The following is an 18,384-nucleotide window of genomic DNA, read 5'->3' on the forward strand; positions in this document are numbered from 1 at the left end:
AAGCTAATCTTAAGAAACAAACATTATTCTCTTGAGAACAAACATTATCCTCTTGATAATGTCATAGTCATGGATTGATGTACACAGAAATATATGGTTTTATTTCTTATTCATTAATTCATGTACATGAATTTGAAAGACACTTGTGGAGCACACGTTCGTACTACTTGGACAAATTACAAAGCTTACACCAATACCAGAAGTTCCTCCAAAATCTGAGATTGGAAAACATATATAGAGACCTCTCACACTTGAATGGAATTTACATTCACACATTGCTTACGCTAATTCTCTTCCGAAGACAAAAGTAAGCACATAATCTGTAACATATAGCCATTGCCAGCAGAATCCAGACTTCTTTCATGCCACCATCCAACTCCACCATTTCAAATGTTGGTGAACTCTGCAGAGGTCTACACCCTCCTATGCTCTCACACTCGTATAAGTCATCTCCAGAATACTGAACTTTCAGTAGAAGCCTGAAGCCGTACCACATAAATGATAAGTACTTCAACCACTGCATGAATTTCGGTATGTGCTGCAACCAAAACAACATGCTGTATCAGTTAGGAAAGCAACCAAGTACAACTAATGCGCGCGACTGGACTAGATTGGTTGCTGTATAACAGTACTAGTACTATAAAGTTGAGTCTAGTAGTTCTAGTTACCTGTACATAGTAGCCTCCAGTTAGAAGAAACAGCATTAGTATCAATGATGCAACCATTCCAGCCCTTTTGATACTCAAAACTAGAGCTCCAAAGAGTTCTCCTGCTCCCTACATAGGAAAAGGAATGTATTCATTTCTAATTTGACTATCAAACCGCAAATAAGTTGATAGCCCGCAAATAAGTTGATAGCGTTGGAACTGATTCGACTTACTTGGCTAGTGATGGCTACCAATAAAATGGCAAACAATGTGAGGAAGAAGCAAGGAACTGTGTTCTTGAATCCAGCCATGAAGTAAACGATCAACATGAAAAATGTGGGGTAAAAAACATGTGCTATCATATCACACAGGGTGCTGCATACATAGTACACACTTAATCGATACATGTCTGCTTTCCTTTCTTTGACCAAGAAGATTTGTTCGAATGGAAACACGTATACTGCTCCGAAGATTGATGAAGATGTCCAGAAAATGCAGATGTAGAACATCAAGCCAACCTGGATAAAAGAGTACACATATATTACAAATGTTTAGATAGTAATTGTTTCATTTGTTCATAACTAGGGTCACATAAATTTTACCTGATCTCGAAGATGAGCCTCAGTGTCTGTCTTGGATTTCCACCAGAGAAGTCCCAACAATATGGCAACTCCAACTGCTTGAACCAGTCTGAGCTTATCAAAATAGTCCCTGCACCTTTCTCTAAATGTTCTCTTGAACAATATCATGAACTGTTCAACCCAAGAGACTGTCCAATCTTTCTTAACCTGAACAGCTAGTTGAAGATGTTCTGGTGCCTTTCTCCCTCGATGATTCTCTTCCTTTTCTTTTGTCTCCAGCTGGCTTTTGTACTTGAGTTGTAGGTACTTACATAATGTAAAACAGATGTTGAGATGCATATTAATACAAAGAGTTTAGGTAGTACTGTAAAAAATTGAACTAGTAGTCTTACTTGGATCACAGCCTTCTCGGAGTCTAGTGTTCTTTGTCCTTGAGGTAATAATAGATCTGGAGGAACACTAATGTCATTAACTTGTCCAGTGGCTAAATCAAGCAAAAACTCTGCAGGGTTCATAGGTAATTGCGGTATGAATCTCAAAGCCGAAAAATACTCCAAAGACTCTCCAGCCTTTCCATAGTACACCGGATATCCTTCTGCTATCAGCAAAAGTTTGTCAAACATGTGAAACATTCTGCTTGATGGCTGGTGAATAGTTGTGATTATTGTTCTTCCACCCTGTAGACCACGCAACTTTAATTTTGCAAGCACTTCTTCACTATCAGATTTTGAAGTATTAGCTATATTACCTTAGCTAGTCCTTGAAGAATCATAAGAAGCCTATTGGCTGAGGTAGAGTCAAGGCCTGAAGTTGGTTCATCTAGCAACAACAATGAAGGATCAACAAGAATTTCATAACCGATACTGGTTCTTTTCCTTTCTCCTCCTGATATTCCTTTGATAAATCCTCCACCGATTCTTGTGTGACGACATCTACAGTTACATGACAGATAATCAGCAAATTCGCTTAATATAAATACTTCTCAGTACCTAGTGATATATTAGTACCTTTCAAGACCAAGCTCCTTCAAAATCGTCTCCACTCTCGCATACTTCTCTTGTCGGCTTATGCTGCCTGGAAGCCGTAAAAATGCGGAGAAAACCAAGGTTTCTTCCACTGTTAATTGTGGGAACAGCACATCATCTTGTGTCACAAATCCAATCCTGTTCAGGTACAAAAAAAAATTAATTAACTAGTACAAACACTAGTACCACAATGTAGGACGAACATAGAAACTAGCTAACCTCCTCTTGAGAACTGGAGTATATGGAATGTCATTATAGGTTACTTTGCCTTTGACATTGTCTAGCAATCTTCCTCCTATCACTTTCAACAATGTTGTCTTCCCACTACCAGAAGGACCCATCAGAGCAAGAATTTCGCCTGGTCCAATGCTTCCTGTTATCCCCTTCAATATATGCTTGTAATTACTTTCTATGTGCAGCTGCGACGCTACTTTCGACACCATTGCCTTCACCGTGTTGCTAGAAGCTTTGCTGTTTCTCACCTTAAACTCCACATCTTCAAACTGCACACCATGCACATGAAGATCATAAGCAACTAGATAACATGTCATGCTAATGCTGCTGGTTTAGACAGAGTAGACATGTTGTATATACCTTAAGATAAATGGGAAGAGGGCCATCTTTGTTGGCAATGGAGGTCTCATCTTCTATATCGATCTCGGAGTACCTATTTCTAACATAAGCTTGAGACATTAAGTCTATGTTGTGACCGAAGCTACTGCCCCCTGCAATTTGCATAGTCCCAATTGTTCGAGGTGACATTGCCATGTCCTCTCCAATCTCACCATCTTTCCTAGTTTCCATCTTTTTTAACCAGAGGAGCTAGTTAGAAGCTGAAAGTGTTTTAATGGAGATGAATCAACTGTAACAAACCAAAGCCTGCCTATATAGTTTTGAGGCAGGATGTTGTTTGGTGAGCCACATTCTTTCAATGCCTAAATTTGGGCTTAACGAAAAGCTTGTTTTCAGCTGTTGCTCTTTATTCCAAACCAAATTGACTTGCTTGGTAAACATGCCAAGAACATGACTAGGTATTAGACCTCTCTGTTGCCCTATGCCAAATAACTAGTCAAAATCTGGACAATATAAGTAGATAATCTATCTATTTATTTTAGCTCAGTTTGTGTTGAAATGGTGTTGAGCAAAGTCTAGGCCTCTCAATTAGATAATATTATTACAAAAGAAAGTTATGACCTATGGCTAAATAATATTGGAGAAAACAAGGTGATTATTTGTTTATTATTTTCAAGAGAATGAATGTCGTTTTTAATTTTTTTCATAACATCTCTTTATTTTTCTTTCTACAAGATCGTATTTGATGATGTAAATAAATTTTCTAGGAAACAAGAAAAAAAATTTAAAATTAAAAAAATGGTAAAATATTGTATAGTTATTGTGGTTTGAAGTCAACATATGTTCGGTGTTTGTGGTTTTATTTTAATATGAATGATTCTTAAAGTTACGATTTTTCATCTAAATAGTCATTTTGTCAATTTTCTCATTTAAATTGTTGATGTGGCCGTTAAAAATTACAATGTCTTTAACAGCTACGTCAGTATTCTAACAGAAAAAATTGACGGAAAAACCATTTGGATGAAAAATCGTGACTTTAAATACTATTCAGATTAAAATAAAACCACTGATGAAGGATAAAGTGTAGAGACAAAGAGATAGCAAGAGAATCATCATCTTATTCATTGATATGAGCCATTTATATAGGGAATTACATAATACCAATATGGTAAGGATATGAATACATAGATCTAGTCTAACTACATATCTTATTGACATAAGGCCAAGACACACATAAAAATATCTAGAAAGATATATAATATCCTAGAACACTCCCCCTTGTGCCGCGCGCTGATATGCCGATGGTGCTGATCTGTTGCCTCGTCAAAAACCTCGTCAAGTCACAAAAACCCTGTGGGAGAAAAACTGAACCTTGATCGTAGGAGAAAAAGAGTATAACGCACCCTTCACATTTGATAGTGACATGTATGTATGTGCTAGACTCCCCCTAAAGTTCATACCTCCCCTGATCTTTACATCTATCATAAGGCTCTTCCTGATTTTTACTAATCACGGAAGTTTCAACAACTTAGCATGTCAATGCTCTTTAACATGTCTTCAAATGTGGCATTAGGCAATGATTAACTAAATCATGCCGTATTGTCCTCAAATGATCTTTTACACTTAGATCTTAAGGAGAAGGCCGCTTGTAAACTCAAAACATAAATTCATGCAGGAAATTAGATTTCCGCGTAGCATGACCTTCAGTTACTAGAACAGTCGTAACTTCCTCTAGGAAATACATATGAACGAACCGTGAACGGTTTTGGAAACTAGACTCGTTTAGCTTTCCAACCGTATATTACACACGTTCTGGTTCGTTAGGATCTATTCACAAAGTCCCGTCAAAGTTGACTGTTTTGCCAAAATCAGATTCTCGGACAGATTCGTCCTAATTTACGAAAACGGCCATAACTCACTCAATATGATAGGTATGATCAAATGGTTGGTGTCCCTGGAAAGTAGACACATAGACCTTTCCAATGGTACCAATTTCACCATTTTCCAGTGAGTGAGGTTTCCTGTAGGTTCCGTGGAAATTGACCTACGAAACTTGGCAGATTCTGATTTCACTTTTAATGTGTATTTCTTATGTAGGGATAAAATAAGCCTCAACCTTCCATACCATTAAGTATTGAAAAAAGAGTTACTGCCATTACATTGGCGTTGCGTGGGCGCATAGCTACACTTAGCTTTACAACTTTTCATAGCGAATGAGATGTCAAGTCTTTCGTATTGTGTTGAGTACATTGATGCGTCTAATTGTACTTAGATGGGAACTCCATCTCTTAACACATATTTGTCATCTTGCTTTAGACAAAACAATGGATCTCTCTTTAGAGCAAAGACATTGACTAATCATGGGAGTATATGTAGGCCTCACTAGTTATAAAGTGCCTAAGCCAATTGATGGAAAATCATCATCAATACAGTTATCGAGTGCCTTATCGAGACTGTGTCTTCCCAAGATCTTTTTCTTCGGATGTTGATACATATTGGCATCTCTTGATCCATCAAGAGTCCATGTAAATCCGGAATGAACACGCAAAGACATAATTCACCATATCCCTTCCAAATCAAGTAGAGTCCATGTGCATTTCAATACATTTAGCAAACGCATGCTCCTGTGGTTTGGAGCCACTTGATTCGGATGAATGAAGTCCGTTTAAGACGTTCATGTATATCTCTGATCCCATAGAGATGTTATTATGACCACATTCATAGGCTGCATGTTCAGTTATTCGGAAACTACCAAACTGACAAAGTAGTGGAGTTCAATGACATCCATTACGAGAGCATATCTCATCGTAGTCGATCTCAGTGCGTGTTCGTGAGAGACCCGCGCCATACGGTGAGTCTAAGCTCTTGTTCTCACTACGCTATCTAACAAAGGTATAGTTGATAGGGTTTAGCTTGCGGTGTCGGCATCACCTGCCCAAGGACTTATCTCTTTGTTAATGCTGGATCGCATCTTTCCGTTAGGCCAATCAACTAAGTTGATATCCATCAACGAAATGTGGTTCGATAGTAGACTCATTATCCCACGTCCTCATGTACACTAGTGTAATACTTGTAGAAATCTCTATATGGATTGGATTTGATATTGAGGCGTCCCCCAACGATAATCACAATTCAGACTTCATGAGACTGATTTGAGTATCACTGATCAATGGATCAGGTTGTGCTAAGCTTGCTTTCTTCCTAGTGCGAGAAAGTATCGAACCTAAGGGCCTTTCTCCTTTTAGGAAGCCACACGGCCTTGTGGCACCAATTTTGCCACTATATAGCGTCACTATATCACCATCTATGGTGATGGCGTCAAGACAAACACCTTTTGGTCGCGCCATGTCCTCTTGATGGGACATCAATCCTTGCAGACATATTTGCAGCATGTGATCTCGTCATTTTAACACTTTAAGCATTTGGGATCAAGATGAGACTTAGTGGGGACAAACCACGACAATTCACGTCGTTCCACTTGAATACTTGTGTTCTTATCTCCCCCTAACGGCGAGAATATTGTCTCATCAGAGTGACAATCCGCAATATAGCGGTGAAAGAGATCGCTTGACAAGGTTTCTCCATATGTGGATTATAGGTGGAGGTTCACATCCAACCTAAATATTTATTCATCTCAAATGACTCATCATTGTGCGCAGTGGCAATGCGATTTGGCACCTAGAATAAACATCTAGCTGAGCTCAAGGATTGGAGATCCGTTTCAATTTTGTTTGAGCTCAAGGATTGCAATTCTGGTACACAGCCACGAGCTGTAGTACAAAAATATTCAATGATGGTGGGTCGTAAAAGAATAGTAAAGCTGCATGCAAATATTGCATAGCCCCAAGACGCAATAGAAAGATTGGTGCGCATTAAAATGTTCGAGCGACATGCTAAAGTTGTTTGGTCGTAGCCTCGGTGAGACCGTATTGCGTGTGAACATGGGGTACATGACACTTTAACTTACATCCTGATAAACTTCTTTAAAGAATGGGTAGTGAGCCCGTAGAAGTATAAGCAGCATAAGCAGCATAAGCAGTAGATAATAGTGTAACACGTGACCAGTGTGTTAACACTTCAACCAACACCATAAAACATAAAAAGGTGTCCGCAAGTTGGTTGTATCTATCTACATAGTTTGATGTAAGAATGGAATGTTCACTTTTGTGTCATTTAGCGTATGAGGGTCTTACTCCTAATTTAGCTAAAGAATTGGCTTCGAGCAATGAGCATTGCAGGGGGCTAATGCGACATCGAGGGAAGGCCGGTGCACCTCAATTGCTTGAGGAATTGACCAGACGACCTCCAGGAAGTTGGAGTCGTGTTCGGGTGACGTCAATGTCCCCCGGGTCACCACCATGCTTCATGGTGATGCTAGATCTCGAATGTCTTCGTTTTGAGCGGAAGAATGGATGTCTATGAGAATTTCTCAAAATTTGGACCATTATATCTCTTCCAGGTTGACCAATTTGGTCAAACCAAAGCCTATATGAGTTGGTGTCCCAAATATCATGTTTGGCGACAACATGGGATTCGATATTCGAATCGTAGTGACAGACAGTCCACTAGATTGACTCATGAATTTCTCCAAGATGCGCTTCAGTCCGCATTCATGAGAAGGTATACACAAAAGAAGTCTTGTTCATTCTCACAATGTGTTTTCAAATGAAAACTATTAGCAGGAATGTCTTTAAAGCTCAATATGGTTTGATTGCCTCTCAATGCATAGAGGGTATCTGTGACATTGATCATGGTGTCATAAGGCATCAAGATTCAAGTTAAACCGCGTCCTTGAATGACCGGTATGATTCAACCATTGTAGTCACAGAAGATTTACAAAGGCACAAAATTCAAAGATAGTTGCCGATTCCTTAGAATGTTGTGGATAGTTCCACTATCTGCGAAGCACTCAATGTCTCGATGAGACATATCTACAAGAAGGAGTAGATAGGCGAGTTAATAGTTCCACTTGAACCATTTAGAAGGATTGAAAGAAGCTAAGAAAAGCTGCAATCCCGAGAGTGCATAAAAATTTCCACGCAGAATGACTTTTGCGCACTAAAACAACCATAACTTCTTCGTTAAAATAGATATGGACGAACCGCGAAAAGTTCTGAAAACTAGACTCGTAGAGATTTCCAATGATATAAAGCTCACTGTCTGGTTCGTCCGGAGCTGTTCACAAAGCTCAAACGAAGTTGACTGTCCAGAAGGGACAGATTGCTGTTTTTCACAGATTTGACATGTGTGAAGCTGTGAACCTTGTAAGTGGCATGTAGGTTTTTTCCTTAGCCAAAAGTGACATGTGTATGATCAAAACCAAGTCCTTTCGGTCGTTCTAAGGTCGTAAACTCCATGACTAGTTTGCAAAAGCTCTCTGACATGAACATAAACTAACTCAGAGGACCTAGAGGATTCGATCATGATGATAATTTTCCGGTTTTGATAAGTCTTCAACGTCTTTTGCAAGACGGCAATTAATTTAATAGCGTTGGGGGATCCAAAATCAAAAGCTTTCGGTAACTCCAAGTCAGTATGATCAGACATGTCCGTGGAGGGTCGGTAGTGCGAGGCACACTTGAAACCACTATCTCCTTAATTTCGGACAATTCTAAGACATCACACTGAGCTTGGATGAGCCTAGTTGAACAATTGATGATGGAAAATCCGCTAAAGGATAGAAGACTTAACCGGAAACACGTTAGCGATCCTTCTTGAGGATGCAAGGCTGTGCGTCATCTTCACTTGGAAGAGACCAAAACGGCACAATCTAACCATGTAGATTGTAAATATGCCATGCTTCTAAGGACGATGTAAAAAAGTACATCTTGTTTGTAAATCAATACTAACCATAAGAGGAGAATAGTTTCATAACTTTGAAAAAAAATCTCAAGGCATTCATTATTGCTAATGTGAGTACATCGAGGTCTCAAATAAACGAAGGACGTCGATACAACGCCTTAGTACATATAGCTTGGAACGAAAATCAATGTCTAGCCAATGACGTCAAAGTCATTAGTAGCTAGAGCAGGATCCGAATCTTTGAAATTCGCGATCATGAGGATGACGTTCTTGTCTTTATATTGATTTTCCGTACCTTTTTATATGCATTCACAATTTGAAAGAGCTGGACAATCTTGAACCAGTGATCCGAAGATCCACAACGGTTGCATTGTCATGAGCTGACGTGAGTAGTTTTGATAAAATGGTGTCTAGACCGGGAGTGTTGCTATTAGAGCCGGCGACACCTCCCCCTCTTTTCTAGACATCGGCACGACGTTTTCTGCCGTTGCCATGACCCATATTGTTGTCCCCACATTAGAGGATAATCCCAAATACGTTTATCGCATTAGCATATATACAATTCTTGTTTGTAATTGTAAGATCAAAATCAAGGCTTGTTGGGAATTCCAAACCAACTTGGAGGACCTAGAGAACTTGATGATGATCGAATCCGCTAAAGATTATGGATCATGATGCCACAAAAGATCATCGACAATATGTAGTCAATTAAGGTGGTAAGCAATCCACTTGACTAATAACTCAACAAGTAGAGTTATGTGAACATTTCAAGAAACGCTCCATGAGTGCATTCCACAGTACTTTGTGGTCATTACTTTTTGCACAGATTGTCATTGAAGGCTTTTGTCGATGTGGCGCGTTAAAGACTTTGAGCGCATGAGATGTGAAATCTCAGCATCTAGGCTTGTTAGCCTGGGGGTCAAAACATGTGGTTTAATCCTTTCCAGTGAAAAGTTCCACAGATACCAAGCGAAGATTCGCCTTAGGCATCGAGTACATCAAAACTCAAAGGAGTAGAATGTTACATTGCTCTTGCATACAAAACCAAGATTCGCCAAGACTCGATAGAGGTCACAAACGATGCTTTTAATGGTTTGTCCTTCGGATTGATCACACACAATCCGGAAAAGCCGCGAATTGATCAAACACAATTCGGAAAAAGGCCTCGGATTGATCAAACACAATCCGGTGACAGGTCGGGGTTGATCATACACAACCCGGACGAGGAAACAAGAGTGATCAAACACACTTTTGACTCGCGAATAAAATTACGGGATTTTTGGTACCTGCAAATACACCGACCCAAGTATAGAATGGAGTAGAAGAAGGGGAGAAAGCACTTTATCTCCCTCGAGGTTATTGAACTTAGAAGAGTTTTAGGGTTGTAAAATAAACATACCGTAAACACTTGGATGCTTGATCGGATGAAAAGAAAGCAGCGGAGCGGACGGCCGAGAAGAGACGGCGGCGGCAGCCGAGGCAGGGCCGAGAACCTCCGGTTTTGGTTTTTAGGGTTTGGAAAAAAAAATGGTGGGTTATTAGCTCTAGGGTTAGAACAAAATGCATGATAACGTGATGAAGGATAAAGTGTAGAGACAAAGAGATAACAAGAGAATCATCATCATCATCATCTTATTCATTGATATGAGCCCTTTATATAAAGAATTACATAATACCAATATGGTAAGGATATGAGCCCTTTATATAAAGAATTACATAATACCAATATGGTAAGGATATGAATACATAGATCTAGTCTAATTACATATCCTATTGGCATAAGGCCAAGACACACATAAAGAATATCTAGAAAGATACATAATATCCTAGAACAACCATAAACACTAAACATATAGAACAACCATAAACACTAAACATATATTAAGAATGACTAAACAAATTTCAATTCTTAAAAAAGTAAAATTAGTTATTGTTTTTGTTTTCAAAAAAAATAAAAAAATAAATTAACCTAAAGATGCTTCGAAAACGACGTCGGATGTGTTCTTCGGTTTTTTTTTTTTTTTTTTTGTAAAGATGTGTGTGTGTGTGTGTTCTTCGGTTAAAACGAAAACTTTGGGAAGGAAACCAATACTTCTCCTCCAAAAATGGAAGACTCGCGTGAAATACTCCTAAACTCGCTCGCCAGCTCCGGCGTTCGCGTCCCATACGACGTGTCGTCTGTCCGAGACCTCACGCCGGCTACTTTAGTCTCGATCTGCGGCCAGTCCCTCAACCTCATCGCCAAAACGTCGTCGTTTCCGACTTCGCTACCTGATTCCTCCGTCGCCGACCAGTTCAACGTCTGTATGGCCATGGCCTCCGGGATCCAGAGCCTCGGCTACGTCGGCGATATGAGCTTCCACAAGGTAAAGAAGGATCTTGAAATTTTGGTTTTGAATTAGTCGAATTTGAATCTGTTTCTGAATTTAGAAGTATGTGAAATCATGTAATACTGAAATAGGATCTAAATCTTAAGCTGTAGGGATTTGATTACTAGAGTAGGAGTGAGCTTTCGAAGTTTTCGATCAGTAGATAACATAAAAAGAAGGCTGCATTGCTCGGATTTTGTGCCGAAAATGTGGAGTTGCGATTGAATTTATTAGTTTCTGCTTTGAAATATTTGATTTTGAATATTACTGAAGTTAGGTGCTTTAGGTTTGAAGGAGTGAGATTTTGAAGTTTTTGATCATCAGATAACATAAAAAGAAGGCTGCGTTGCTCAGATTTTATGTCGAAAATGCGGAGTTGTGTTGCGTTGCGATTGAATTTATGAGTGTTATTCTTTTGGATGTTGGCATGTGTGTGGTTTAGTTTGCTTTGAAATAAAGTTCTTTTGTAATTTTTGCTGTTGTGGAATTATGATTGGAAACAGACTATATGTGTTGCTTACGGCAGTTCTTGTATCCATCTGAAGAGGACTCGTGTAAGTTGGTAAGGTTCTTGGTGGAGAGGCTTTCAGAGTCGTCCAGGAGTGGAAGCAGGGGTGATCTCAATGACATGGGGAGAGTGAAAGAAGATGGCTTTGAAAGCGATTTGGCCAGCCAAAAAAGAGGTGAGGATAGACTTGCACCCAAATGGGATGAATTCAGATTGAACGGTGAAGAGCCTGAAGTATTGGATAGCAAGGGTGAAGATGCATCCGGCAGTTGTGTTGCTAATCATATGCTGCAAAGATTGGAGGAAATGAGTATTGACAAGGTATCCAGCAGACCTGGTGACGCACATTCATCAGAGGTATGTTCATTTAATATAGCTTTCTAACAACACAGGAAAAATTTCATTGATGCTCTTTCTTCTTGATATTTAGTCTTTTATTGCATAAGATATAAAACTAAAATAATCAATCCTCAGGAGAAACAGCTCACAGAGGAGGTTACTGCAAAGACTTTAGAATTGAAGCACCTTGAAGAAGAGCTGGAATTGTTAAAAGCAGCAGTAGCTATAGCATTTGATGTCGATCGTCCCACTGAATTTTACCTTGAGGAACTTAATCAGCAAGTGGATGCTCGTAAGAAACACATTGGAGAACTGAAGTTACAGCAGTAAGCTATAGATCTTTATTCAATTTTGAGATCAAAATTTTCATAGCAAAATTTTTGTATTGCACTTGTCAAGACGGATCCTTTCTAATTATGATGGGCACTTTTAGAATTTACGACATCCACAGGAAATGTAACTTAACGACATTTTGCCAGCACATATGTGTACATATATGTACTATGCTATTCTTTAGCTCAGTTTTCATCTGCTAACAGTAATTTTTCACAGGGAAGAAATCAGAAGGCCTTTAGTAGAGAAAAGAAGATGTCTTCAGGAGACTCTATCTGCAGGTAACCCTGATGCTCAAAAAAAGATGCAGAAGCTGAAACAGCTTGAATTGGAAAAGGAATCCATCTTAGCTGCAATTCATAAAAGGTATATTATCTCTGAAAATGAAATAAATGTTGCTGGTTGGTCGTCTTCAAAATTTATGTATTAGCTTGGGACTTTTAACTTTGGAAAAGAACATATATCATGATGAAGGTAAAAACAGATAAAAAGGTATGCAATTTTACTCTGCACAAAAGATTGCCCAAAAACTATGCTATAGGTTGACTTGTTTCTTTCTCTCACTAAATAGTTTAACAACTTCTCTCGCCTTTTTACTGGTGATATATTATGATTCTGTAGGGAGGAGGAACTTTCTCAACTTTCTGGGGATCTAGAGAAGCAGCCAAAAGTAGCATCAAGGAGATCTTACATTGAAAGGGTCAAAGAGATCACAAAAAATAGTCGGAAGCAAGAAGCTGACATAGAGCAGATTTTAAAGGACACCAGGGAGCTTCAGTTAGAGAGTAATTCTATTCAAGAACGCCTCCATCGGACCTATGCTGTTGTAGATGAGCTAGTGTTTAGGTACATAATGTCCACCTACAAACTTTTTGTCCCTTGAAAACAGGAAAAAGAAGTGTATAATCTCAGTATACATTCTTAATGCACTTTATCTCATTCAAACTCTAATATTTTCAGGGAAGCAAAGAAAGATGCAGTAGGGAGGCAAGCTTATAGGCTCCTCACTAGCATCCATGAGAGCTTTGAACAAATTCGTGAGAAGATTCTGGCAACTGATAGAATACGCCGAGAAGCAACTGAACATGAAAAGAAGCTAGCATCCATGGCTTCACGAAGCTTAAATGCAGACAAGTTACAAGCAGATCTTGAGGTCATTAGGAGGGAAAATGAGTACCTAGAGAAATCTCTCCAGGATAAATAAAACTATCGATCTTTCTTTCTGGTGAGAATGTACATTATTTCAGCTGTAGACTTCTCCAGATTGCATTTATACACAGCGAAGTTTGTAACCCCTATTCCTTATCAAAGTTTCTTTGTATACATATACAATCTATTTTCAAAGTCCCCATTCTAGTTTGATGAGTTGCATCAAGATTGGTCGCCTCACTGCCATTCATATAGAAGCTATAGAGCAGGAGACACTGTCCACCATTAATCAGGTCCGGTGGTGTTTCTAAGTATCCATTTGAACTAGTTATGGTGGCAGGGCCAGTTTTCATGGCCATTGTGGAGGATGATACAATCAACCATTCAACTTCAACCTTAAGATCAATCTTTTAACTTCAACCTCAAGCCCGGGGCATGAGTGAATACATAAGAATGAATATCATGAAACATAATAGTTCGAACTCATTACATAAACAGCACAGAGAACTAAAAGCCGTTGGTACTAGAAGATACATTACGCATGGAAAACCCAAGTAATACAATTAAAATCAAAGTTTGAGAACTAAAATTACAGTAGTTACAATATATGAACCAACATGCGTTCGAATGAAAATGGCCCCCCTTCATTTCTGTTTCTAAGTTTTTTTCAGGCCCCGAGTCTTCATGCCCCATGATTCACTATAATCATTCAGCTACAGATACTAGAGTTTCATCATATCCAGTCGCGTCAAAATAAAATGAACACCCGGGCACCCCGGGATATACCTCCTCGAGCCTGTACCGTCCACTACAGATTGGCTTCTCTTCATTACGGCATTCAATCCAAAACAACTCCTTAAGCAGTTTAATCACCATTGTACCGCTTTCTGTAATGAAACACAAATCCCCTGTATCGTATGATTCACGCACCCCATGCACTGTCATCGCCCAAACTTCATTTTTCCTGGGACAAAAACGCTTTCGAGACCAGATGCAAAGATATCCTCCTAAATGAACCACAGTTGTTATCTTTGTTGGATTGTTGCCTTCTTCATTTTGCCACAAAACAGGCGGCAATGTCACTCTCCGAAACTCCTCCGTTGCCAAGTCAAACGCATAGATAACTGGATCTGAAGTCTCATTTCTGCGGCCAATGACCCAATGAATAGCTCCATTTGAAAAAGTACCCTGTTCACTATCCCAGCCCGGCCATGACGAGTATGGAGCTGTAATAACTCTCCAAATGTTGGTTCTCAGAGAGAAGATATGGACTTCCAACAGATCACCGAGGGCAGGTATTATGACACAAGTTTGTAGTCATCACTGGCCGACACATAACCAAAGCCACTGTTTATAAAGTACAGGCTATTCCCATCTGCTGAATGTATTGACCGCAACCGCAAACATGGATTAGATATCTTGCGGCAGAATCCAGTTGATAGGTTCCAGAGAGACAAGTTTCTATAACAGTGTTGGCCTAGAAGTAGCAAACCATTGCAGGAACCCATTTTTTTCATCTCCGCATGCTCCTCAGATGGGAATGTAAATTTTTTTACTGAAAACTTATCATCCAAGGATTGAAATCGAGGGGGTAACTTCGTGGTTGGATCATAACAAGCACTGGGCCTCGGACCTGGCTCTCTGACACTAGGGTAGGAGATGAGGAGGACTTTTCTACAGAGGGTTCTCAGCTTTGAAGCTAGTTGGAAGTGAGATTTTCCAAATTTAGGATCAGAAATGATCGACCGCCACCGTTTTGAAACACAAGTGAACCGGATCAAGGACTTAACCGGCAGCCGGCACAAAATCTTGACTATAATATCTTCAGGGAGATCAAAGCAGCTCGACATTGACTTCTTGAGATTACGAGTATCACTGTTCCAACTGGGTTTTCCGACTCTTATGGACCTAGACCCAAAAGCACTATACAACTAAGCTAAGAAACACTACCCGAACTAGTTTGGTTTGGCTGCAATCAAACCGGAGTATGCCGGGTCGCGTTGGATTCTATCTATCATACCAAAAGCAGTAACATTTGTACAGAATCTGAAACAAATGAGCAACGACAAACTTACCCAAAGCAGCTCAGGTATGAAGTGTGTGGGATGTTTTATCACAGACCAAAATCTGAACTTGAGATTCTATAAGCTCTTGGTTGTTTTCTCTGTTCAAGGGAGGTGAAGAGGAATTAGAGGACGATGATAATGACTTTGGGAGACCTACAGATGATATATAAATGGGTTTTGGGTTTGGGCTTGGGCTTGAACCTCAGAGGGTGTTTTTGTTGAGGTTTTTTCCTCCTTTTGCATCAGATGTTTCTACATGAAATTTGAATTTATATGCATCCGTAGATGGGAATACTAAAATGCTTAAAGTGAATAGAAACCAGGAAATAACATTGTGTTTTCAGATCATTCACTAACAAATAGGCAAATAGCATTCATAATTCTTCTTTGGTTAGTGTTGGTGTCACTTCCCTAATCAGCCCAGATTACCAACAGCCCAAGTCACAAGCCCAATGCTCAAGCTTCACCTTCACATTCCCAGATTACCTTGTAAATGTTTTCCGATGCTAGGTAGCCAGGGAGCTATAACAAATTTCTCTGACTAAATAACTAACACAGAACGGGTTCAGGCCCAGCATAAGATTTCCATCGAGAGAACGGGTTTAACAAATGAGCACAAATATGGCAAACACAAATCGGCCAAAATGCTCATCATAGAAAAGAACCATAGGTACGCATATCCCAAAATGCTCAAGTTTCCACATATTTGTTTTAAAAAGCTGATGTGAAAATCATAGGCACCGAAACATACCATACAATCAAACTAGAATCAAATCACAGTTGTCTTTAGAACATAACTATCAATTAAACACCAGTATTCAGATGAAACAAAGAAGGATGACTTTTTCAAAATAGTCAGATGAACTTCACGATGAGTTTTTCAACAACTGCAACAAAGAAGGATCTACCCTATCCATAGACAATATCAATTCCATAGTAGATGCATCTGCAGAGTAACCTCTCTTTCGCATTTCCTTAATAAGTTCAACAGAGTAACCTCAACTTCTTGCCTTCCAACTCTCTAACCAATTCCGATGCTGAAGAAAATTGTTGGTTGTTACATAGGCCACAAACTCGCATCTCAGAGAACAACTCTTCTGCCTCTTGTTTCCTCCCTGCTTTGCAAAAGCCATAAATAAGAGTGGTATAGGTGATGGTGTCTGGAACAAGCTCCCTAAAAGTCATTTCCTCGAAAACCCTGTAAGCCCCTGTAAGCCTGATCGACATTTTTACTCTTGCAATATCCGTTTATCAATATATTACAACTACGAACATTGACCATGGAGCCCTTCCAAACCATTAGATCAAATACTTTTTCGGCCTCATCCATCTCTCCTCGCAAACAATAACCGTCCATAACCGAATTGTATGTGATCGTGTCAGGCTCAATATGTCTTTGAAACATTATCTCAATCACACTCTGAGCTTCCACAACCTTCCCGTCCTTACAGAGTGTATCAACCAAGACATTAAAGGTGACCAGATCTGGAAAGACACTTTGACTCACCATATAATTCAACAACCTGGTAGCTTGTTTGCACCGGCCTATATCACAAAGTCCTTGAATCAAAGAGGTGTAAGTAACAACGTCTGGAGCAATGCCTCTCCTGATCATTTCTGCGAAGAGTTTCAATGCTTCATCAATGAGTGTGCCCTTGGCGAGACTGTCGATAATGGTGGAATAGGAAACTGTATCGGGGTTAAAACCTCTCTCTTCCATGTTCGTAAGCAACTGAATCGCAAAACTGTTGTTCCCTATCTTGCAGAAGCCCTTTATAAGTGTGTTGCAAACAACCACATTGGGCTTACAGTGACCTCCCTCGACCATTTTGGTGAAAACTCGTGCAGCCTCAGGCACTTGATTGTCGAGAACAAACCCGTGGATGATAGTGGAGAAGGTTATAACATCTGGTTGAAGACCCAATTTGAAGAACGTTCCCAACACAGAAAAGACAAACCTCATTTGATTCATATGGCAATAGCAGTTGATCATAATAGAGAGACTATATTCATTAGGAACAATTCGAGAGAGAAGCATTTGTTTAAAGAGAGGGATGACGGGTGAATAGTGTTTCAATCTGACAAGTTGAGTCAAGATTTGATTGAAAGGGATAACAGGAGGCAGAGGGCGCGAGTGAAGCATTTCTTCGAACACTTTCAAGGCATCCTCAACATCACTCACATCGGGTCGTCGATGATTTCGATATGTTTCTCTGGATTTGGTTAGGTATGAAGATTGGGAATGAAACAGAACCGAGTAACTGTTGACAGTAGTAGAGTGAAGAAATGGCATACCTCTTGTGATGATACTCATGATAGTGTTGTTGTTGCAATGAGAATAACGAGCAGCAGTTGTTCGAAGCATCTTCAACGTCTCTCAGTCTCTCAGTATCAGACTACTCTCAGTAACAAATCTCAAAAGCAATGAATCATATATGTGGGTTTTGGGCTTGTTCTTGGGCATGGACACGAGCCTTAGGAAGTGTTCCAACTCAATCCGTTAATATACGAAGACGAAATATTTCCATTTTATAACTTTTTTTATTATTTAATTTCTGTTTTTTTTTTCTTTTTAAAAGAATAGTTCCATAGTGTTGAGAATTCTCGTTCACCGATTGTCATGCATTCTTTCGTCTATATATAAAAAGGATCTCAGATAATGAATGACCAGACTTGAAAAACTGTCATGTTTGCAATGTAAATGGATATATGGAAAAAAGTTGAACATCCCTCGGTAAAAGATGTCTAATATCAGGTCGGAACACGTATGAGACCATGTATAGAAAGTAATAGGTGATCAATGAGTGCACCCTTCTAAAACCTAAAGCACATTTTTTGTTGATATGATCACTACAATTGTCGAGGATGATGCATAAGTGTTTTACACAAGGACGAAGAACAAACTTGTCATGAAAAAAAAAATCTCATTGAATCAGGGAAAGGGTCTGAAACATAATAATCTTATATCATTATATGTTCTAGTTCATAGTAC

General features: G+C 39.4%; 4 protein-coding genes across 4 annotated transcripts; 1 reads left to right on the top strand and 3 right to left on the bottom strand.

The window, feature by feature from the left end:
• Window positions 1–33: 33 nt before the first annotated feature.
• LOC101305250 (ABC transporter G family member 26-like) lies at window positions 34–3,057 on the bottom strand. Its single transcript, XM_004294875.1, has 9 exons — window positions 2,848–3,057; window positions 2,473–2,756; window positions 2,236–2,391; window positions 1,977–2,160; window positions 1,621–1,905; window positions 1,250–1,534; window positions 881–1,165; window positions 669–776; window positions 34–538 (listed from the first exon to the last, which is right to left on the bottom strand). Exons 1-9 carry the CDS (start codon window positions 3,055–3,057, stop codon window positions 269–271), a joined length of 2,067 nt encoding a protein of 688 aa, XP_004294923.1. The 3' UTR covers window positions 34–268.
• A 7,676-nt stretch (window positions 3,058–10,733) lies between these two features.
• Window positions 10,734–13,547, top strand: LOC101298110 (coiled-coil domain-containing protein 22-like). Its single transcript, XM_004296093.1, has 6 exons — window positions 10,734–10,994; window positions 11,524–11,862; window positions 11,980–12,170; window positions 12,397–12,543; window positions 12,799–13,023; window positions 13,138–13,547. Exons 1-6 carry the CDS (start codon window positions 10,734–10,736, stop codon window positions 13,379–13,381), a joined length of 1,407 nt encoding a protein of 468 aa, XP_004296141.1. The 3' UTR covers window positions 13,382–13,547.
• Window positions 13,548–14,031: 484 nt separating this feature from the next.
• Window positions 14,032–15,176, bottom strand: LOC101298407 (putative F-box/kelch-repeat protein At1g12870-like). Its single transcript, XM_004296094.1, has 2 exons — window positions 14,689–15,176; window positions 14,032–14,470 (listed from the first exon to the last, which is right to left on the bottom strand). Exons 1-2 carry the CDS (start codon window positions 15,174–15,176, stop codon window positions 14,032–14,034), a joined length of 927 nt encoding a protein of 308 aa, XP_004296142.1.
• Window positions 15,177–16,566: 1,390 nt separating this feature from the next.
• On the bottom strand, window positions 16,567–17,355 carry LOC101298696 (pentatricopeptide repeat-containing protein At1g63080, mitochondrial-like). Its single transcript, XM_004296095.1, has one exon. The coding sequence runs from the start codon at window positions 17,353–17,355 to the stop codon at window positions 16,567–16,569; it is 789 nt and encodes a 262-aa protein (XP_004296143.1).
• Between the last annotated feature and the right edge of the window lie 1,029 nt (window positions 17,356–18,384).

Source organism: Fragaria vesca, linkage group LG3 (genome assembly GCF_000184155.1).
Source record: "Fragaria vesca subsp. vesca linkage group LG3, FraVesHawaii_1.0, whole genome shotgun sequence".
NCBI classification, from domain to species: domain Eukaryota; kingdom Viridiplantae; phylum Streptophyta; class Magnoliopsida; order Rosales; family Rosaceae; genus Fragaria; species Fragaria vesca.

Bases quoted from the DNA above. Each gene is read 5' to 3' on its own strand.
- LOC101305250 (XM_004294875.1), bottom strand. From the start codon at position 3,057: ATGGAAACTAGGAAAGATGGTGAGATTGGAGAGGACATGGCAATGTCA. The intron at 1,166-1,249 runs GTAAAATTTATG...TCTTTTATCCAG, and splicing joins AGGCTCATCTTCGAGATCAG to GTTGGCTTGATGTTCTACAT. The intron at 539-668 runs GTAACTAGAACT...TTTTGGTTGCAG, and splicing joins CTGGAGGCTACTATGTACAG to CACATACCGAAATTCATGCA.
- LOC101298110 (XM_004296093.1), top strand. From the start codon at position 10,734: ATGGAAGACTCGCGTGAAATACTCCTAAACTCGCTCGCCAGCTCCGGC. The intron at 11,863-11,979 runs GTATGTTCATTT...ATCAATCCTCAG, and splicing joins GTGACGCACATTCATCAGAG to GAGAAACAGCTCACAGAGGA. The intron at 12,544-12,798 runs GTATATTATCTC...ATGATTCTGTAG, and splicing joins TTAGCTGCAATTCATAAAAG to GGAGGAGGAACTTTCTCAAC.
- LOC101298407 (XM_004296094.1), bottom strand. From the start codon at position 15,176: ATGTCGAGCTGCTTTGATCTCCCTGAAGATATTATAGTCAAGATTTTG. The intron at 14,471-14,688 runs GTACTTTATAAA...CATTGGCCGCAG, and splicing joins TCAGCAGATGGGAATAGCCT to AAATGAGACTTCAGATCCAG.
- LOC101298696 (XM_004296095.1), bottom strand. From the start codon at position 17,355: ATGAGGTTTGTCTTTTCTGTGTTGGGAACGTTCTTCAAATTGGGTCTT.